This window comes from Ranitomeya variabilis, chromosome 3 (assembly GCF_051348905.1).
Source record: "Ranitomeya variabilis isolate aRanVar5 chromosome 3, aRanVar5.hap1, whole genome shotgun sequence".
In the NCBI taxonomy this organism is placed as follows: domain Eukaryota; kingdom Metazoa; phylum Chordata; class Amphibia; order Anura; family Dendrobatidae; genus Ranitomeya; species Ranitomeya variabilis.
In genome coordinates this window covers 721,816,346-721,839,242 of record NC_135234.1, presented here as the reverse complement: position 1 = coordinate 721,839,242, position 22,897 = coordinate 721,816,346, and the positions used below count along the sequence as shown (strand labels likewise).

Genomic DNA, 22,897 nt, shown 5'->3' with positions numbered 1-22,897 from the left:
CTACATGTGGATGAAAACTACTGTTTCGGGCATGGAAGGGAAGGAGCACTGTTTGACTTTTTTGAATGCAAAAATGGCTGGAATCGAAAGCGGACGCCACATCGCATTTAACTTCCTTTTCACAAAAAAAAATACAATTTTGCCCAAATTTTGTTATTTTCACAAAAGTAACAAGAGAAAATGGACCCCAAAATTTGTTGTACGATTCCTCCTCAGTGTGCCAATAACCCATGTGTGGTTGATAACTACTTTTGAGGCACAGTGCAAAGCTCACAATGGAAGAAGCGCCATATTAAAGTTAAAATGTTGCTGGAATGGTTTGAGGGTGCCATGTCACAATGGCAGAAAACCTGAGGTGCCAGATCAGGAAATCCCCTACATAAGTCACCTCATTTTACAAACTACACCTCTCAATTAATTCACCTAGGGGTGCAGTGAGCATGTTGACACCACATGTGCCTCGCAGAGTTTTATACTATTAGGCTATGAAGGAAGAATAATTTAATTTTAATGCTGTCTCTAACATCATGTCCTCCCTCTATCTGAAACTGAACCTGTCAAAAACTGAACTCCTCTTGTTCTCTCCATCTACTAACCTACCTTTGCCTGACATTGCCATCTCCGTGTGCGTTTCCACCATTACTCCAAAGCAACATGCCCGCTGCCTTGGGGTCATACTTGATTCCGAGCTTTCATTCACCCTCCACATCCGATCACTGGCTCGCTCTTCTTATTTTTATCACAAAAAAAATTGTTTTAGCCTCATATTTTACATTTTCACACATTTTCAGCAGTCCCTGGCTGTTACTGTAGGAGCTCAGCCACTATCAGCGCCGAGCTGCTGCTTTGATCGGGTAAGAGGTGTTGATATTTCAGCACCTCCTGGGCAATCATGCTGTGATCGGTCAGTCAGATTGACTGATCGATCACAGCATGGGTCCCCGCACCTCTTCCTGTGCCACTCATCTGTCACTGACAGCTGTTAGCACTGAACTGTCACTGCGTGTTTACATGCAGTGACAGTTCAACATTAGTGTTGAGCATTCCGATACCGCAAGTATCGGGTATCGGCCGATACTAGCGGGTATCGGAATTCCGATACCGAGATCCGATACTTTTGTGGTATCGGGTATCGGTATCGAAACAACATTAATGTGTAAAATAAAGAATTAAAATAAAAAATAGGTATATACTCACCTCTCCGACGCAGCCTGCACCTTACCGAGGGAACCGGCAGCCTTCTCTGCTTAAAATGCGCGCGTTTACTGCCTTCCGTGACATCACGGCTTGTGATTGGTCGCGTGCCGCCCATGTGACCGCGACGCGACCAATCACAGCAAGCCGTGACGTAATTTTCAGGTCCTGAATGCCTAATTCTGGGCATTCAGGATTTGAAAATTACGTTACGGCTTGTGATTGGTCGCGTCGCGGTCACATGGGCGACGCGACCAATCACAAGCCGTGACGTCACGGGAGGCAGGAAACGCGCGCATTTTAAAATTACGTCACGGCTTGTGATTGGTTGCGTGCCGCCCATGTGACCGCGACGCGACCAATCACAGCAAGCCGTGACGTAATTTCAGGTCCTGAATGCCTAATTCTGCATTCAGGACCTGAAAATTACGTCACGGCTTGCTGTGATTGGCCGCGTCGCGGTCACATGGGCGGCACGCAACCAATCACAAGCCGTGACGTAATTTTAAAATGCGCGCGTTTCCTGCCTCCCGTGACGTCACGGCTTGTGATTGGTCGCGTCGCCCATGTGACCGCGACGCGACCAATCACAAGCCGTAACGTAATTTTCAAATCCTGAATGCCTAGAATTAGGCATTCAGGACCTGAAAATTACGTCACGGCTTGCTGTGATTGGTCGCGTCACGGCCACATGGGCGGCACGCGACCAATCACAAGCCGTGACGTCACGGAAGGCAGTAAACGCGCGCATTTTAAGCAAAGAAGGCTGCCGGTTCCCTCGGTAAGGTGCAGGCTGCGTCGGAGAGGTGAGTAAATCAATATTTTTTTATTTTAATTCTTTCTTTTACACATTAATATGGATCCCAGGGCCTGAAGGAGAGTTTCCTCTCCTTCAGACCCTGGGAACCATCAGGAATACCGTCCGATACTTGAGTCCCATTGACTTGTATTGGTATCGGGTATCGGTATCGGATTAGATCCGATACTTTGCCGGTATCGGCCGATACTTTCCGATACCGATACTTTCAAGTATCGGACGGTATCGCTCAACACTATTCAACATCATGGCGGGCATACCACATCATGCTGCGGGAACTGACACCCACTCATGACGTGCTATGTCCATCATTGGACGAAAAGGGGTTAAGTGCTCCTGCACATCTACTTGTTTTTTTTTCTATCCTGCCCTCCCTCTTCTTTGATTGACAATTCTAGCTTTATAGAACCAGAGAAGAGCGTAGATAGATGGAAACCAAGCAGGTGGGAAGATTTACTTAAATATTTAGCAGCACAAAGGGAGCATCGAGCACCTGCGCTTGGTTTGAACAGTCATTCTGTGCCGACAGAATCCCTTTAAGGCCCTCAAACATATTAGATAGCTGTCAACCCTATTATTATTATTTATTATTATAGCGCCATTTATTCAATGGCGCTTTACATGTGAGGAGGGGTATACATAATAAAAACAAGTACAGTAATCTTAAATAGTGATTAGCGAATATACTCGCTACTCGAGATTTCCTGAGCATTCTCGGGTGACCTCCGAGTATTTTTTAGTGCTCGAAGATTTAGTTTTCATCGCCTCAGCTGAAGGATTTACATCTGTTAGCCAGCATAAGTACATGTGGGGGTTGCCTGGTTGCTAGGGAATCCCCACATGTAATCAAGCAGGCTAAGAGATGTAAATCATTCAGCTGAGGTGAGGAAAACTAACTTGGTGTAACCAGTATAATAGACAGTACAGCGTGCACAGAAATCAGGAGCCTCAGTACAACAGTGAGACAGCTAGAATGGGGTTGCTGTACAGAAGACGTCCTTATAGACAGGGCTGTGTGCACAGAAATCATGAACCTCAGTGCAGCAACACCAGTCTTAGCGGAGGGTTAGATGGAGAAGGCTGTGACACTTTGTGCAGGATTTTTTTTGCAATTAATAATATTTACATTTCATTATTGCTTTTCGTAACATATAACATTACACACAACACTGATCTTTCAGTTTTGATAGAATTCGACTCTTCCCGTATGTACACGAGTCTCGGCCGGCACGGCCATTTTGAACAGTGGGCGGAGTTTTGTGGGGAGGGGCGTGACCGTGTTGGAGCATCACTGACAGAATCACCACAAAAGTTTCGTAAATTAGCACAGAATCGTTCTCCTGTGACTGCGAACATTTCAGTCATTGATGGTGTGACCTTTGAGATGTCATTTGTGATGATTCTGTCGGCTGCGCTCCGTCATGGTCACACCCCTCCCCAACAAACTCTGTTTCAAAATAGCGGTCCTGGCTGAGACTCGTTTGCATACGGGAAAAGACAAATTCTATCCAAAGTGAATGATCAGTGTTATAGATAATAATAATAATTGTAATAATAATTTTATTTATATAGCGCCAACATATTCCGCAGCGCTTTACAAATTATAAAGGGGCATTGTACAGACAATAAACATTACAGCATAACAGAAATCACAGTTCAAAACAGATACCAGGAGGAATGAGGGCCCTGCTGCTCGCAGGCTTACAAACTATGAGGAAAAGGGGAGACACGAGAGGTGGATGGTAACAATTGCTTTAGTTACTTGGACCAGCCATAGTGTAAGGCTCGGGTGTTCATGTAAAGCTGCATGAACCAGTTAACTGCCTAAGTATGTAACAGTACAGACACAGAGGCTATTAACTGCATAAAGTGTATGAGAACATGATGAGAGGAACCTGATTATGTTTTTTTTTTTTTTTAATAGGCCACAATGGGATAGTTAAGTTAATGCGTTGAGGCGGTAGGCCAGTCTGAACAAATGAGTTTTTAGGGCACGCTTAAAACTGTGGGGATTGGGGATTAATCGTATTAACCTGGGTAGTGCATTCCAAAGAATCGGCGCAGCATGTGTAAAGTCTTGGAGACGGGAGTAGGAGGTTCTGATTATTGAGGATGCTAACCTGAGGTCATTAGCGGAGCGGAGGGCACGGGTAGGGTGGTAGACTGAGACCAGAGAGGAGATGTAGGGTGGTGCTGAGCCATGGAGTGCTTTGTGGAGGAGGGTAGTAGTTTTGTACTGGATTCTGGAGTGGATGGGTAGCCAGTGTAATGACACGCACAGGGTAGAGGCATCGGTGTAACGGTTGGCGAGGAATATGATCCTGGCAGCAGCATTCAGGGCAGATTGGAGCGGGGAGAGTTTGGTAAGAGGGAGGCCGATTAGTAGAGAGTTACAATAGTCCAGATGAGAATGAATAAGTGAGACAGTAAGAGTTAGTGCAGAGTCGAAAGTAAGAAAAGGGCGAATTCTAGAAATGTTTTTGAGATGCAGATAAGAAGAGCGAGCCAGTGATCGGATGTGGGGGGTGAATGAAAGCTTGAAATCAAGGAAGAAACAAGGCAGCGGGCATGTTGCTTTGGAGCAATGGTGGAACCACACACGGAGATGGCAATGTCAGGCAAAGGTAGGTTAGTAGAGGGAGAGAACACGAGGAGTTCAGTTTTTGACAGGTTCAGTTTCAGATAGAGGGAGGACATGATGTTAGAGACAGCGGTAAGACAGTCACTGATGTTTTCTAAAAAGGCAGGCGTGATATCAGGAGAAGAAGTGTATAATTGGGTGTCATCAGCATAGAGATGGTACTGGAAACCAAATCTACTGATTGTTTGTCCAATAGGGGCAGTATACAAAGAGAAGAGGAGGGGGCCTAGGACTGATCCTTGAGGAACCCCAACAGTAAGGGGAAGGTGAGAGGAGGAGGAACCAGCAAAACATACAGTGAAGGATCGGTCAGAGAGATAGGAGGAGAACCAAGAGAGAACGGTGTCCTTGAGGCCGATGGAGCGGAGCATAGTGAGGAGGAGCTGATGATCCACAGTGTCGAATGCTGCGGAGAGATCCAAGAGAATTAGCATGGAATAGTGACCATTAGATTTAGCTGTTAGTAGGTCATTAGAGACTTTAGTGAGGGCAGTTTCAGTAGAGTGTAAAGAGCGGAAGCCAGATTGAAGAGGGTCGAGAAGAGAGTTATCTGAGAGATAGCGGGTAAGACGAGAGTGGACCAGGCGTTCGAGGAGTTTAGAGATGAAGGGAAGATTAGAGACAGGTCTATAATTAGTGGCACAGTTTTGATCGAGGGATGTTTTTTTAAGTGATGTATGATGGCATGCGTAAATGAGGAGGGAAGAATACCGGAAGTGAGGGAAAGGTTGAATATTTTTGTTAGGTGAGAGGTGACAGCCGGGGAAAGGGACTGGAGGAGATGTGACGGAATGGGGTCACTGGTGCAAGTGGTCGGGCGAGAAGATGCAAGGAGCCTGCTTACTTCTTCTGTGACTGGTTCAAAGTCAGAGAGTGAACTAGATGCAGTGGGGGAGGGAGGACAGTGCTTGGTATGAAGAGATTGGGAAATGATTTCCTGTCGAATGTGGTCAATAGATTACGAAAAGCGATAAGAAGAAAAGTTTTATTAATAAGAAAACATTTTTTTTGCAGAACTTGTTATAGCATTACATAAAAATTATAAAAGTGGGAAAAAAATGAAATGTCCACTTTTTGATGTGTGCTCCATCACCTTAGCACTGAGCTGTCTAGAGTGGAGGGGCTCCTGGGAGGACCTCGCTGCAGACACTCCATTCTAGTCACCTCACAGGAGCCTCCACACTGGTCTGCTGCTCTGGAAGCAACTGTCCAGTTGTTCACATGAAATAAAGCTTGTTGAATGACGTCATCAGTGCGCGCCCCGCACATGTGCATTCAGCGTGTGTACAGGAAGCGGCTCAGTCTGTGCTCCGGGCAGTGTGTGTGTGAGACTGTGCGCGCATCATGGGGAAACCGAAGGAGGACAAGGGGATGCCGCTCATCCATGACAGGAACGACCCGGTGAAGAACTTCGAGCGCTGGAAGAAGAAATACACCAGGAAGAAGGAGAGGTGCAAGATCCAGCGGAAGCAGAACCGGAAGCCGGAGTGGCAGCTAGAGAAGGAGAGCATCGGGCGCCTGGTGCAGCGCTACAGCGAGGTACCGCACGTGTGCTCAGTGCAGGCGCTGCTGGTGGAGTGGAGGGCCTGTTCTTAAAGGGGTTGTCCATTATCTGCTGCACTATCCCTTCTTAAAGCTGTTTTTGTATTGCACAGCTGGAGTGATGCTGGTAATGTTAGTCCCCTGCCCAGTCTCATACTCACCCACTGACTCCTTCATTGTTTTCCAGCGTCGTTTCCCTGCGAAAAGTGACCTGACGGCCGCTCCGGTGTTTCATGGGGCGCATCAGGGGTCACTTTACAATACGGGTCTATGAAAGTCTCGTTCTGGTGCTCATAGAGTTGCATTGAGAGCTTGTGACTAGTGATGAGCGAGTGTACTCGTTGCTCGGGTTTTCCACAGCACGATCGGGTGGTCTCCGAGTATTTGTTTCTGATCGTAGATTTAGATTTTGTTGACTCAGCTGCATGATTTACAGCCACTAGCCAGGGTGAGTACATGTGGGGATTCCCTAGCAACCAGGCAACCCCCACATGTATTCAGCCTGGGTAGCAGCCATAAATCATGCAGCTGGGTCAACAAAAGCTAAATCTCGTAACACTAACAAATACTTGGAGGTCACCCGATCGTGCTGTGGAAAACCCGAGCAACGAGTACACTCGCCTATCACTCTAACATCCGGACAGTCAGTGGTTACTGGACTGGAGCGGTGTTGAAAAACCGGAAAGATGCTGGAGGCTGAGTATATGACTGGGTACAAGGAACTTACATTTAAAACACCACTCCGGTGCTAACCCCCCCTCAAAAACTGCTGGAGTGGTGTTTTTTTATTTCTAATGTAAGGTCCCCTGCACCTAGTCCGATACTGAGTGGCTGCCATCTTCAGCTTCTATCACCGTCGCTCACGTCTGTCTGCCATCAGTGTCTGCAGGGCAGCGATGTTGAAGTCACAACTCTGTCAGTCTATGAGAGTCTCATTCTGGCTCAGAGTAAGGCCGGGGTCACACTTGTGAGTGCCATGCAAGAAACTCACGCATCACTACCCGGCACTGCTGTCGGGACCGGAGTGTACGGCTGCATGTAATTCTATGCAACTGAACACTTCGGTCCTGAGTGCCGGCGGCAGTGCCGGGTATTGATGCGAGAGACTCACGCTGCAGTCGCAAGTGTGACCCCGGCCTTACTCTGAGAAATTGTGACCGTTACCGCTGACTTTCGGTCATTCAGAAGCTGTGGTTACAAGATAATGACACAGGACCGAGCAGTGCTGAAAAAAGGTGAAGGTGTTGGTGGGTAAGTATAAGACACAGGGCAGGGACCTTAGTCTAGTAGCGCCACTCCAGCACTGAAAAGAGAGAGAGAAAAAAAATCTGCCTCTTTAATGCCCCTCCCCAATGTTTTTTTAATCCCTTTTCTTACATATGTTGGGCTATATGCACACGTTGCTGATTTGACAGTGGAATTTTCTGTGCAGATTCTGCATTTCTTGGCAGAAAACGCAGGTCAGAATCTGCGTCTTTTTTGGTATATGCACACGTTGCAGATTTTTGTGCGGATTTCTTCCTTTTTTTTTACCTCTGCAGATTTATATTATGGAATGGGTGCAGAAACGCAGCAGATCTGCACAAAGAATTGACATGGTCCTTTTTTTAATCTGCTGCGTTTTCCGAGCACAGCATTTTTTTTTTGCCATTGATTTACATTGTACTGTAAATCACTTGCGGATCTGCAGCGTTTCTGCTCGGAAAAAAGCTGCAGATCTGCAGGAAATCTGCGACGTGTGCACATAGCCAAAGGTGTAATGCATGTAATCTCATACTCACCGGTCGGCGTCTTCATCTATTGGCAGCCTTCTCTCTAGCTCCATGTAATGGCTTTTTTTACCCTCTGAAACACCGGAAGTCCCTTTTCTCAATACAGTTATATGAGGTAACACAATGAATGAATTCCCATAGACTTGCATTGAGAAGATTTTAAAAAGTGGCCTCCTCTTCACAAAGCAACCACTGTGTCATTTGGCCAATCACACCTGTAGTCATGCATTGCCAGAGCAGGGATGAAAATGAGTGAAGACGGCTGCCAGCGAGTGTGTGGCTACATGCGTTACACTTACATACATGATTCCTAACAAAGGGATTATAAAAAATAAGTGCCTGACTCCTTGCAAAATGAAAACACCGTTTAGCCACTTGTTGTACTGGTGCTGGGTCTTTTGTACTGGCGCTGCACTGGGTCTTCTGAGACCTGAGACTCTCGCTTCCTTTGGAAAAGCAGAAGAAGTAATAGCACAGCGGCCTCTGACTAAAGGGCTCATGTAACATACCAATGTAGGGCGAGCCTCGGAAAGCCCGGTGCCGACATGGCTGGATCACTGACAGTTTCCCTATTTAAGTGTTATTCTCATCACAATAAATGGTTAAAAGTTTTCAAAGTTCTATAAAACACAAACATTTTTGCAATTATTTTTCACAATCATCCTCTCTTCTCAATCAAAGGATTTTTTTGAATGTTATTGTTTACTGCATCTATGTTGAGTGTCCAGAGCCCATTTCATCAACATTAATATATTTTTCTTTTTTTAAGATCAGCGTCAGTGAAATAGTTAAATTTTCTGATTTCCCTTTATCGAAAAAGACTCTGAGAGGTGAGTGCAATTAGATTTATGTTAGTAATAGGAAGAGTTTGGCCACTGAGCTGGACACGTGCAGGGAGGGATGTCTTCTTACAATCTGCTTATACTTCTTCAGATTTTTTTTTTTTTTTTTTAGATAGTTTTTGTTTTTTTGCACAATCTTTCTTTTTCTGACAGGGATGAAATGTCATTTCTTCAATTTTGTTTCCTTGCTTGCAGGTTTGGTTGAGGCTCAGTATCGGTTACCCACAGAGATACAGAAGCAGACCATTGGCTTAGCCTTACAAGGAAAAGATATCCTGGGCGCTGCGAAAACTGGGTCTGGAAAGACCCTGGCATTTATTCTTCCTGTAAGTTCTGGTTTGGATGTTTTATTTTCTTCCTGCATTGTGTTGTACAATAACAAATTATATTGTGGTACTGTGTTACAAGAGTGGTGCCATGAGAAAATAGTCTTTGGGTTTGATGTTAAGGTTTCCATCGTGCTTAATATAAAAGGGTTATTCCAATAAATGCATCTATTGTGATGGTTGATAAATGTGTAATTACTGGAGAGCTGTCAAGTCCAGGTTCAGATGGGACACCTGACGATCAGGGCATTGGGTAGAACTGAAGTACCCTCCTCAGCAGTGAAATTGCAACACCCAAGAAGTCGTGGAACCCACAAAATCACAGGACACTTGTTAATGGTATACGAATGATGAACAAAGGAAAACAACATTTTCAAAAATCTTGATACGCATGCATTCGAATACATACCAAATCTTCAAGATCTGCTGCTGGCAACTAGCTTTGCAATTGCCTAGGAGTAGAATCGATGTCACACCGTGAAGGCATCTTCATAGTGTTGCCCAAGTGGTGTCCGAACCAATTTCCAGCTGTCAGTGGGTCCAAAGCAAAAGCAGGATTCATCATGGAATAACTTACCCAAAATTAATAGACCAACAATTACATATGGTGTACTGCCAAAAATCACATATACCCAAAGAAAAGGGGAAGTACCAACCAAATATAAAATATAAAATATTTTATTGATAATAATTAAAAACAGAATAATAAAGAATATACATAATACAAGGATAAAATGGGAACAAGGCAGAGTAGGCCCAAGGCAATCCAAATAAAGGTTAAATAACCAAATACATACGCATAAAGGGAATCATACCCAATAAATGATGACAAGAATATAGTATATACACCAGCAGGTGTCAGTATAGCTCCTAAGAAAACATATAAGTCAATAATCCCACAGTGGATAAAAGGCGTCAAAGGTTGTTGAGGTGTGCTAGAAAAATAGCTACACCAAAAAAGCTGAAAAAAGTGGGGAAGAGAACCCCACAGCAATCCTTTCACCAACAGGTATTTACATGGTTATTTATAATTGACTTATAGCCCCTTTTTGTCCTATATTAGTGTACATAAATTTCATATTTGCACATGCATTGGCACTTTACCCGTATTTAATATTATATTGTTATTATAGCTGAATATGCACTGACACTTTTTTCAGCTTTTTTGGTGTAGCTATTTTTCTAGCACACCTCAACAACCTTTGACGCCTTTTATCCACTATGGGATTATTGACTTATATGTTTTCTTAGGAGCTATACTGACACCTGCTGGTGTATATACGGTACTATATTCTTGTCATCATTTATTGGGTATGATTCCCTTTATGCGTATGTATTTGGTTATTTAACCTTTATTTGGATTGCCTTGGGGCTACTCTGCCTTGTTCCCATTTTTTCCTTGTATTATGTATATTCTTTATTATTCTGTTTTTAATTATTATCAATAAAATATTTTATATTTGGTTGGTACTTCCCCTTTTCTTTGGATATATGTATTCATCATGGAATAGGATAGACCTTCATTCCAGCCTCCGGTCTCCATCTCTCAGCAGGCTCTACCGGGGATCAGGAAGGACACTGCATCGGCTTTCTCCTTGATCACAGGAAGCTGCCTTTGGTCTATAAGAAGCGCACTTTTTAGCAAGATTTTTTTCTTGCTAGAAAGTGCGTCTTGTCTAAAAATATAAACTATATATTTTAGCTGGACAACCTCTTTAAAGGCATTTTTCAATTAATTTCTGGTTAGATGCAGTCAGCTGGTGAATGGAGAATCCTACCGTTTTACCGCAGGATAATGTTAGATGCCAGTGTGCTTTATATGTTACTTTTCTTCTGCAGGCTCTAGAATGCCTGTTTCGGCAGCAGTGGACAGCGGATGACGGTCTTGGAGTCCTTGTAATTTCCCCCACTAGAGAGCTGGCTTATCAGATCTTTGAAGTCCTTCGGAAAGTGGGACGCAACCATGAGTTTTCTGCCGGACTTGTCATTGGAGGAAAGGTGCGTTTTCATTATCTGTGTATGCTGAATGGTAGACATCCAGTACTGGTTTTTAAACTGATACCACATGAGCTTTTTTTTAATTACTATGTTTTTAGTAGTATTTAGCTCAATATGTCAGACTGCGTTCATACAGACGGACAGGGTTTAGCCGGGGTCTCACGGCCGTACATTTTCTCCGAGAGAATCGGGCCGATAATGCTAATGACACTCGGATATAACTCTGTGCCGAGTGCGAGGGTCAGCTTAGTGTCATCCGATTCTCTCTGGGATGTGGTAAAAATGACCTGGAAACTTGATTGTTTTCTGTCCGTTTTGAGACCTGTAACTTTTCTATTTTTCCATTGAATGAGCGGAGTTAAGGCTTTTTTTTTTTGTATAATGAGATGATATTTTGTTTGTTCCATTTTGAGATACATACAATATTTAGATAATTCCTTTATACGGCATTTTTTTTTGTAGAGGTGACCAAAAAAAACAACAGTTCTGTCTCTTGGATTATTTATTGTTATCTATTTTTTTGTTTTCAGTGTTTTATAGCATTTACCGTATGGGTTAAATAATTTTGTATTTTATTAGACTTTTATGGATGGATGATAAACATGACAGCCATGGAAACTCATCATCAGCAGCCCACAATGGTGGCACTTTAGGGGTAGCAATGGATGCGTTGACTGGCAGAGTCTTTGGACCTCTGCTGCTGTCCGAGATTGACAAATGCATTCAAAGGGTTACCAGCAGCGATTGGTGCTTGGCTCCTATTGCTGCTGTTACAGAAAGAGGCTGGCTGTATAACATCTGCAGGTATGGTGCGCCCTCAGATACTGAGCCTGCTCCCTACATCTGCACCTGACATGCACCGTACGTGGTTAATGCGTGTTAACTTAAGCAGGAAGTGTGTTTTTGTGTTTTATTTGTTACTTGAACTCTCCTGATTATTTTGTCTTGTTTCACTGTTATCATTTTGTAGGACTTAAAGGAAGAATCTTCTCGTATCCATCGCACAAATATATTGATCTGCACCCCTGGACGACTGTTGCAGCATATGGATGAGACCTCTCTTTTTAATGCCTGTAACCTCCAGATGTTGGGTGAGTATCTGCCTGTTTATGTAGGATACATGGCTGTTGTTTGACTCTTAACGCCTATAACAGCAGAGCAGCTGTTTTCTTTTATCTGTCAATATGACTTGCAGGTAATAATATAGCAGAGAGCTGGTGTTCAGAGCGGATCACCTGCAGGATGCATATTGTACTTAAAGGGGTATACCCATCTCCAAGATCCTCTCCCAATATGTAGTAGGTATAATAATATTAGCAAATACCTCCAATTAGAAATGTAGTATAGTTCTTCTGATTTTCTATGTCTCTGTCCTCATGTGCAGGGCAATGCAGGACCTTGGGCATCCATGGTTACGTCCACTAGTAATTAGCTGTCACTATATCAGTGGTCGTATCCATGGATGAAAACGTCCTGCAATTCCTGCGCATCAGGAAAGAGACATTACGAATCAGAAAAACTATGCTACATTTCTTTTTTAATTTAAATAGGTTTTTATTAAGAATAAACAAAAACATTACATTTCAATAACCTTTCAATTTGTTACATACAAATTTTCTCATTTTCCAACAACCTCAACAATCCCAACCTCCCCCCTCCCAAAGGACAGCTCAACTCTATAGAAACTTCTATTTCTGCCATTAATGTTTCTCCATCCCACTTATCTCAGTTGTGACCGCTTACCATTCAAAGGCCCTCTGCTCCCCATTCATTTTACACACTATCCCAACTCCAACCACGGAGACCACATTTTATCAAACATTTCTATTTTCCCGCGTCTCTTGTAAACCCCCTTTTCCAGTTCGAGACCATGTTTAACATATTGAAGGAATTCTCTCCTAGCAGGTGGATCCTCCTTAATCCAGTTCCGTGCTATCACTTTCCGAGCCATATATAATAGCCTAGCGATTGCTATCTTCCAGGCATTTTCCACTCCAATTTCATCCATATATCCCAGTAAGCACACAATCGGAACTCTTGGAACCCTATATCTATACGCACCTTCCACTCTACTCAAAACCACCAACCAGAAACCAGCCAGTCTTGGACACGTCCACATCATATGGTATATTCCTGCATTCTCAGTCCTACATCTCGGGCACTCAGAGTCAGCACGCAGCCCCGCCTTATGCATAATTTCCGGAGACTTATAGACTCTATGCAGAATGTAAAGCTGCGAAAGCCTGTACGGCTCGCTTAGTGAAACTCGTGGAACCCACTCCAACACCGACTCCCAGACTTCATTCTCCATTGGGCCTAGATCTCTTTCCCATTTAGCTCTCGCTTTTATAGGAAAATCCAACAAATGTGTATGGAATAGGTCTTTATACAGGGTGGAAATAACTCCTCTTGTATTCCCGTCACCACATACATATTCCAATACAATGTCTTCTTGAATTCTAAGTCCAGCGCCCCTGTTTTGAGCTCCAAAAGCGTGTCTCATCTGAGCATATTGATATTCCCCAGAAAGTTTTAGCCCAAATTCTCCCTGCAACTGGGAAAATGATTTTAATACTCGTTGTTGAACTATCTGACTAACATAACAGATACCTTTTGCCTGCCACTCCATCAGCACCCCCAGAGCCGCAAATTCCACTAAATTATTATTAAGCCATAGCGGTGTAAATCTAGTCAAGCCCGTAACCCCCCGAATATGCTTCAGTCTGTTCCACAACTTACTTATCAGAAACATGGTTGGATATAATTTTCCCAAAGCTCCCAAGGAGCCATCCTCCAAACACTGCACCACCGGGCGCCTGCCTGTCACCCCCTCCATCAATTTTTGTACCGCATTTGAAGACGCCACTCGTTCCCAGCCCCTCAAATGCTGACTCTGAGCTGCAAGAAAATATAGTTCGGGGTTGGGCAGAGCCAAACCACCATCTTCCTTGGGTCGCTGAAGCGTCTCCAGGCTAATACGTGAGTATTTCTTCCCCCATATCAAACTTCTAAAAATGCCATTTATCTGACGAAATTTCCCACGTGGGATCCAAACTGGCGCGTTATGAAGAACATATAATATTTTGGGCATCAGAACCATTTTAATAAGATTAACCCTTCCTACCACCGACAAGTGCAACTTATTCCACGCATCCACCTTCGCCTTTAACACTCCCATAACAGGAGTCAAATTCCTTTGTAGATATTCCGTAACTGGCACCGCAATCCATATCCCAAGATATTTAAAATGAGATGTCACCTTAAGCCGCCCCTCTCCCAATAACTCATTCTCATTCTCCCCCACACCATCTACCCTGAATAGAACCGATTTTTCCCAGTTTATCGTCAGTCCCGACCATGAACCAAATCTCTCAATAATCTCAATGGCTCCTTTCAAAGAGTAATCCGGGTCAGCCAAAAACAATAAAACATCATCCGCGTACAACGCTATCTTTTCCTCGACCTTCCCATATTTGAACCCAAGGACCCCCTCAGATTGCCGAATCTTGGCTGCCAAAGGCTCCACAGCCAGAGCAAACAAAATAGGTGAAAGCGGGCACCCCTGTCTTGTACCCCTAGCCAGCTTTATAGGTTGAGACATTTCCCCGTTTACTCTAATTCTAGCTGTCGGTGATGAATATAGGAGCTGGATCCAAGACACAAACTGCGGTCCAATACCCATGCGCTTCAACACCTGCCATAGATATTCCCACTCCACACTGTCAAACGCCTTATGGGCATGCAAAGACGCAATAACTCTCCGGCCACAGTTATCCGAACTCAGCTGCAGATTCATATATAGCCTCCGTAAGTTAACCGCTGTAGATCTATCAGGCATAAAGCCAGACTGATCTGGATGAACAAGACTAGTGATAACACTAGACAGACGAGAGGCTAACACCTTAGCCAGAAGTTTGACATCCATGGTTAATAAAGAGATTGGGCGATATGACTCAGGTTTTCTCAGATCTTTATCTTCCTTCGGAATAACCACTATAATAGCCTCCCTCATAGAGGCTGGCAGGCACCCATGACACCTAGCTTCCTCCAGAACCGACTTTAATCTAGGAATCAACACCTCTCCCAAGCTTTTATAAATTTCGGCGGGCAACCCATCAACCCCAGGCGCCTTCCCATTAGCCATACACTTCAGTGCCTGACTCAGTTCCTCCTCAGTGATAGGGGCTTCCAAGCTCTCCCTATCCACTTCACTCAATGTCGGTAATTCCAGACTCTCCAAGAAAGTCACTGCATCTCCAACCGACCCAACAACCCGGGAGGAATATAAGTCCGCATAGAAGTCCGCAAAAACCTTTAAAATCTCAGATGTCTCAGTAACCCCACTCCCATCAGCAGATTCTATCGAATGGACAAATGAGGAGCTTCTCTGAGCAGAAGCCACCAATGACAGCATATGGCCCACCATCTCTCCCTCTTGATAATAAGTCACCTTTTGAAATTCCCGCTTCCTTTCAGCTTTGCTCAAAAGAATTTTTTCCATTTGATTTTGCGCTGTTTTCAATCTCTTCCCAGCCTCAGGAGTTCCCACCACTACCATCTCATCTTCTGCAGCCCTCAACTCATCAACCGCCACCCTCTCTGCCTCCCTTGTCTTCCGCTTACACCTACTAATATCTCTAAATAGTAATCCTCTCAGATACGCCTTCATTGCATCCCAAACAATAATAGCTTCTGTACTCCCTTCGTTTAAGACAAAGAATTCCGCCACCTCCTGTCCTATACATTCCAAATCCAAACTATGTAACCAATTAGGATGGATCTTCCATTCTCTCCTACTTGCGGCCTGCGCCCTTAACAATCCAAGCTCCACCTCAATTGGACTATGATCCGAAAGGGCCCTCGGCAGATATCGCACCTCCCCCACCATTGTATCTAACAGACGATTACCCAGCGCCATATCAATTCTGGACAACGTAGCATGAGCTGGAGAATAACATGAGTACCTTCTCTCTCCAACATGTCTAACTCTCCACAGGTAAATCAAACCAATTTCACCAACATAGGTTCCAAATGGTGTCGTATGCCCCCCCGACCTATTCTGGGTATTCTTATTTTTATCCCAAAAGTCATCACAAATATTATTCAAGTCTCCAATAATTAACAGAGGCATCGGTCCCCATCGTTCCACTCTTTCCAATACCTCTCTAATCTTCCTGCTTGAATAAGGAGGTGGAATATACATTGCCGCCACACACACCCTCGCTCCATATACTAAACAGTGTATTACCACATATTGACCATCCGCATCCACACATACCTTCACTTCCTCATACTGCACTCCCACCGGTACTAAGATTGACACACCCCGCGAGTACGTTGAAAAGGTAGAATGATATCCCTTTTGAAACCATCGTCTATTTAGCACGTTCACCCTCTCCCGTACCAAGTGCGTCTCCAACAAGCATATCATAGAAGCCCGTTGGTCTCTTGCATACTGCAAACTCGCAGCTCGCCTAGACGTATCCGCCAGACCTCTCACATTCCAGCTAAGTATCTTAAAGCGGCCCCCCATCATGTGACTCATCTATAGATTTATCATTACCCTTGGTCATGAGCTGTCCAACTTCCCAAGTAGTGGACAACATCTTTAACCCCTTCCCGACCCATGACGCCACGTAGGCGTCATGAAAACCCGTGCCAATCCGACCCATGACGCCTATGTGGCGTCATGGAATGATCGCGTCGCTGCAGAGCGGGTGAAAGGGTTAACTCCGATTTCACCCGTTCTGCAGGGACAGGGGGAGTGGTACTTCAGCCCAGGGGGTGTGGCTTCACCCCCCCGGTGCTACGATCGCTCTGATTGGCTGTTGAAAGGGAAACTGCCAATCAGAGCGATTTGTAATATTTCACCTAAAAAAACTGGTGAAATATTACAATCCAGCCATGGCCGATGCTGCAATATCATCGGCCATGGCTGGAAAACCTGAAGTGACCCCCCCCCCCCCACCCTACCGATCGCCCCCCCCAGTGCTCCGTTATGGGGTCTGGTCCCCTCCGTCCTGTGCTCCGCTCCCCCGTCCTCCTGTCCGCTCCCCCCTGCTCCTATGTCACCCCCCCGTGCTCCGACGCCCCCCCCCCCGTGCCCCGATCTCCCCCCCCCCCCTTATACTTACCGAGGCTCCCGGTGCCCGTCCGCCTCCATCATGGGCGCCGCCATCTTCCAAAATGGCGGGCGCATGCTCAGTGCGCCCGCCGAATCTGCCGGCCGGCAGATTCATTACAAAGTACATTTTGATCGCTGTGGTAGGTTCTATCACAGCGATCAAAATAAAAAAAATAATTAATAACCCCCCCCCTTTATCACCCCCATAGGTAGGGACAATAATAAAATAAAGAAAATATTTTTTTTTCTTTTTCCACTAGGGTTAGGGTTAGAACTAGGGGTAGGGTTAGGGTTACGGGTAGGTAAATCCGAAAATAGAATATACACACCACACCTAAATATTAGAAGGGGTGTCAGGGTATGTATAGCAGGGTTCAGTGCCAAGGACATGTAAACCAATGAGAAAAAAGCACCAAAAGAACCAAAAGTAAAGCATAAAAACAACTTTATTGAATACAAAATAATACAAAGAGAAACCACAGGACAAATGACAGGGAGCACACCATGGAGGTGGCACCACAAAGAACAGCAGGCAACACTAAATAGAGAGCATCACAATAAGCCTAGAGAAAATGCACCCCAATTGTATATGACTCAAAGTGACTTCAGTAGTGAGGAGGCACAAATAAAAAAAGGCTGTAAGACTAAAGAATGTCGGATGCTTCAAAGTAGCAATAAACAAGTTGTATTACCTGCGGGACCGTGCTGCCACCCACCCCAACGCCGCGTTTCGGCCTCGTGCCTTCTTCCGGGGGTATGGCATCATCAGTAAGAGCCAGCGTTTTAAGTGTTAGAGGAACCAATCCGAAGCGCCGTTACAAAAAGGACCCATGTAGCGGCGCATGCGCAAGTCGGCTTCCAGAGAGCAGAGCGACACAGAGGGCGTCAAGCAAGGCCGGGGAGCGCGTCACCAAGGCCCGCCCACATGCGATCACATGAGCGGCGGCTTCGCCGAACCCCAGACAAGCCTGTGAGACGCCGCCAGTGTCGCCCGGCAACAGAGCGCCGACGCGCATGCGCACAGGATCAGGTAAGTATAATAAGAGCGGCGCTAAGGGAAGGAAAACGCTGGTTGAGAAACCCAAGCCAATATTAAAATAAGCAGAATTAAAAACATTGCGGACCAAAAAGCAAAAAAATAGACCTATAAATGTGCAATATGATAAAGTGCGAAGTGCAAAAAATGTGAAATAAAATACCCCACTAAAAGGTACATTAGAGACTATAAAATACAAGTCAATAAAACTACTATACAGAAGCAATTAATATAATAATAGAAAAGTGATAACATCAATACCACAGCAAAATACAAAAAATCAATACAAATATAAGAATGGAGAATCCATAGATAAGATGCTGTAATCTTCATAACAGGTGATATTCCACATATTTAAAAAGAAGAAGTGCAGAAGCAAGAGGTCGCAATATTGATGATCCAAAGGACCTAATCTAAAAAGGATAAAATAATAAACACAAGGGTTAAAATAAATAACACAAGACGAGATACCAATTAAAAAGCGTGCTGAAAAATGATCAAGGAGATAGATAAATTAAAGAAAAGGGGCAAAACTAAGGCTTTCATTGAGACCCAAAGGATGTAATGTCTGAAGTCTCCATATCCATCGCGCCTCTTTCTGCGCTAAATGGCGGCTGAGTTTGCCACCACGTAAGTCGACAATCAGATGATCAATGCCCTTAATCCTGAAGCCAGAGGGGTCACATGAATGATATAATTTGAAGTGTCTAGGAATGGTTTTAAGACACTCCGCATTCTCCACTTTTGCAGCCGCCAAGATGTCACATACATGCTCCCGTGTTCTAACTTTAAGGGTACGTGTCGTGAGCCCAATGTAAATTTTATTGCATGGGCAAGTTCCATGATACACCACCATCGTGGTTTGGCAATTGATCGTGTGTGTGATGGTAAATTCACGGCCATCTGATGCCAAAAAATGCGTAGCAGAATCGATGTTGGGGCACGCTATGCACTTCCCGCATGGTCTGCAACCCCATCGAGAATGACCAGGTGCACTGGAAAAAATTGGAGGTGGCGTTATTGGTTTCAAATAACTCCTAACAAGGTGATCCCCCAAATTTTTAGATCTCCGTGCCGTAACAGAGGGATGTAAGGGCAGATATTGTCTCAAGATAGGATCAGCGAGCAAAATGGGCCAATACTTGGCCAGAACATTAGACATCTCCCCCCACCTGGAGTGGTACTGTGTGACGAATCTGACCTGATTTGTGCTTTTAACCGATCTGGAAGAGAAGAGAAGTTGTTGGCGGTCTGAATACTTTGCTCTGTTGTACGCTTTTTTGGTTTTTTTTTTAGGGTTACGGGTAGGGTTAGGGTTATGGCATGTGCACACAGTGCGGATTTGGCTGCGGATCTGCAGCGGATTGGCCGCGGATCTGCAGCGGATTGGCCGCGGATCTGCAGCGGATTGGCCGCGGATCTGCAGCGGATTGGCCGCGGATCTGCAGCGGATTGGCCGCGGATCTGCAGCGGATCGGCCGCGGATCTGCAGCGGATTGGCCGCGGATCTGCAGCGGATTGGCCGCGGATCCGCAGCGGATTGGCCGCTGCGCATTCGTAGCAGTTTTCCATCAGGTTTACAGTACCATGTACACCTATGGAAAACCAAATCCGCTGTGCCCATGGTGCGGAAAATTCCGTGCAGAAACGCTGCGTTGTATTTTCCGCAGCATGTCAATTCTTTGTGCGGATTCCGCAGCGTTTTACACCTGTTCCTCAATAGGAATCCGCAGGTGAAATCCGCACAAAAAAACACTGGAAATCTGCTGTAAATCCGCAGGTAAAACGCAGTGCCTTTTACCTGCAGATTTTTCAAAAATCGTGCGGAAAAATCTCACACGAATCCGCAACGTGGGCACATAGCCTTAGGGTTAGGGTTGGAATTAGGGCTAGGGTTGGAAATAGGGTTAAGATTAGGCTTGTGGTTAGGGTTACGGATAGGGTTAGGGGTGCGTTGGGGTTACAGTTGTGGTTAGGGTTGGGATTAGGGTTAGGATTAGGGTTGGAATTAGGGTTACGGGTGTGTTGCGGTTAGGGTTGTGGTTAGGGGTGTGTTGGGGTTAGGGTTGTGATTAGGGTTATGGCTACAGTTGGGATTAGGATTAGGGGTGTGTTGGGGTTAGTGTTGAAGTTAGAATTGAGGGGTTTCCACTGTTTAGGCACATCAGGGGTCTCCAAACGCAACATGGCGCCACCATTGATTCCAGCCAATCTTGCGTTCAAAAAGTCAAATGGTGCTCCCTCCCTTCCAAGCCCCGACGTGCGCCCAAACAGTGGTTTACCCCCACATATGGGGTACCAGCGTACTCAGGACAAACTGGGCAACAACTGTTGGGGTCCAATTTCTCCTGTTACCCTTGCAAAAATAAAAAATTACTTGCTAAAACATAATTTTTGAGGAAAGAACAATTATTTTTTATTTTCACGGCTCTGCGTTATAAACTTCTGTGAAGCACTTGGGGGTTGAAAGTGCTCACTACACATCTAGATAAGTTCCTTCGGGGGTCTAGTTTCCAAAATGGGGTCACTTGTGGGGTGTTTCTACTGTTTAGGCACATCAGGGCCTCTGCAAATGCAACGTGATGCCCGCAGACCATTCCATCAAAGTCTGCATTTCAAATGTCACTACTTCCCTTCTGAGCCCTGACATGTGCCCAAACAGTGGTTTACCCCCACATATGGGGTACCAGCACACTCACAACAAACTGGGCAACAAATATTGGGGCCCAATTTCTCCTGTTACCCTTGTGAAAATAAAAAATTGCTTGCTAAAACATCTTTTTTGAGGAAAGAAAAATGATTTTTTATTTTCACTGCTCTGCGTTGTAAACTTCTGTGAAGCACTTGGGGGTTAAACGTGCTCACCACACATCTAGATAAGTTCCTTGGGGGGTCTAGTTTCCAAAATGGGGTCACTTGTGGGGGGTTTCTACTGTTTAGGCATATCAGGGGCTCTGCAAACGTAACATGATGCCCGCAGACCATTCCATCAAAGTCTGCATTCCAAAACGTCACTACTTCCCTTCCGACCCCCGGCATGTACCCAAACAGTGGTTTACCCCCATATATGGGGTATCAGCGTACTCAGGAGAAACTGGACAACAACTTTTGGGGTCCAATTTCTCCTGTTACTCTTGCAAAAATAAAAAATTCTGGGCTAAAAAAATATTTTTGAGGAAAGGAAATACATTTATTATTTTCACGGCTCTGAGTTATAAACTTATGTGAAGCACTTGGGGGTTCAAAGTGCTCACTACACATCTAGATAAGTTCCCTTGGGGGTCTAGTTTCCAAAATGGAGTCACTTGTTGGGAGTTCCTACTGTTTAGGCACATCAGGGGCTCTGCAAAAGCAACCTGACGCCCGCAGAGCATTCCATCAAAGTCTGCATTTCAAAACGTCACTACTTCCCTTCCGAACCCCGACGTGTGCCAAAACAGTGGTTTACCCCCACATATGGGGTATCATCGTACTCAGGACAAACTGGACAACAACATTTGGGGTCCAATTTCTCCTATTACCCTTGGGAAAATAAAAAATTCTGGGCTAAAAATCATTTCTCCTACGCCTCATTGGGGGACACAGACCGTGGGTGTTATGCTGCTTGCCACTAGGAGGACACTAAGTAATACAGAAAGAATAGCTCCTCCCCTGCAGTATACACCCTCCTGCTGGCCCTCAGCTAACCAGTTCTTGCTTAGTGTCTGTAGGAGGCACTTGGGTCTGTTTTCAGACCCCAACTTTCTTATTTTAATTTTAATTTTTCTGTAAATTTTTATTTTTTATTCAACGGAGTGAAGGGGGCGACGGATCCTTTTTTATGGGACCCGCTCTCCCCCGAACCAGCAACAGGCGAGCACGGCGAGTATACCTCCCCGTCCCTCTCCTGCGACGCGGGAGCACGCCAAATTTTACTCGGGCAACGGGTTTCCATCTTTGGTCCCGATTTCCCTTCCCCCTGCAAGACGGCGAGCACATAGAGCCTGCTCTAATGTTCCTCTCCGGTGGCCCGACATACAAGGCCCACATCACATGGCGTTGCATACTTGCGGCAGAGCCCAAAGGGATTGCAGATGAGGATGGAGCGCGCAGGGACAGGGGGACCTGCATTACCGGACTGTGAGTACATCAGGAGTTCCCCTCCTGCGCTCCGGATCGCTTTGCGGCCGCACCACCTCACACCGCCGGGCAGGCCGGAAATTTAGTCCCCGGCTTTTCAGCCGGAGTAGGCCGCAGTGGCCTCTATGGGTCGGGAACTGCGGCGGTTAGCGTCGCTCCGTTGCGGCCGCCGCGCATCCCCAGGCAGGCTGGAAATTTAGTACCCGGCTTTTCAGCTGGAGTAGGCCGCAGTGGGCAGATCCCTCCCACGGCCGTAACTCCGCCCCCTATATCGGCGCTTCTCGTCTGGGACGAGAGGCGCCCTGCAGATCTCGGGGGCCATGCTTCCTCACGCTGCCTGACTGGAAGATGCGGTCTTGGGGGTGCCACTGGCCGGTACGCCAGCGGCAATCATTCGGCGTGCGGCCCGCCGACGCGCTCCACCGGCAGGCTCCATAAATTTAGTCCCCGGCTTTTGCAGCCGGACTAGGCCGCAGTGAAATACCT

At 45.5% G+C, this 22,897-nt stretch overlaps 1 protein-coding gene across 1 annotated transcript in view; it reads left to right on the top strand.

Annotated features, from left to right (window-relative positions):
• Nucleotides 1–5,910: 5,910 nt before the first annotated feature.
• The window catches only part of DDX10 (DEAD-box helicase 10), a 265,027-nt gene continuing 248,040 nt past the window's right edge, over nt 5,911–22,897 (top strand). Inside the window, exons 1-5 of the mRNA XM_077298338.1 lie at nt 5,911–6,191; nt 8,736–8,796; nt 9,004–9,134; nt 10,974–11,132; nt 12,103–12,223. Of these exons, the coding sequence (XP_077154453.1) occupies nt 5,997–6,191; nt 8,736–8,796; nt 9,004–9,134; nt 10,974–11,132; nt 12,103–12,223 (667 nt within the window). The 5' untranslated portion in view covers nt 5,911–5,996. The remainder of the gene's footprint in view (nt 6,192–8,735; nt 8,797–9,003; nt 9,135–10,973; nt 11,133–12,102; nt 12,224–22,897) is intronic.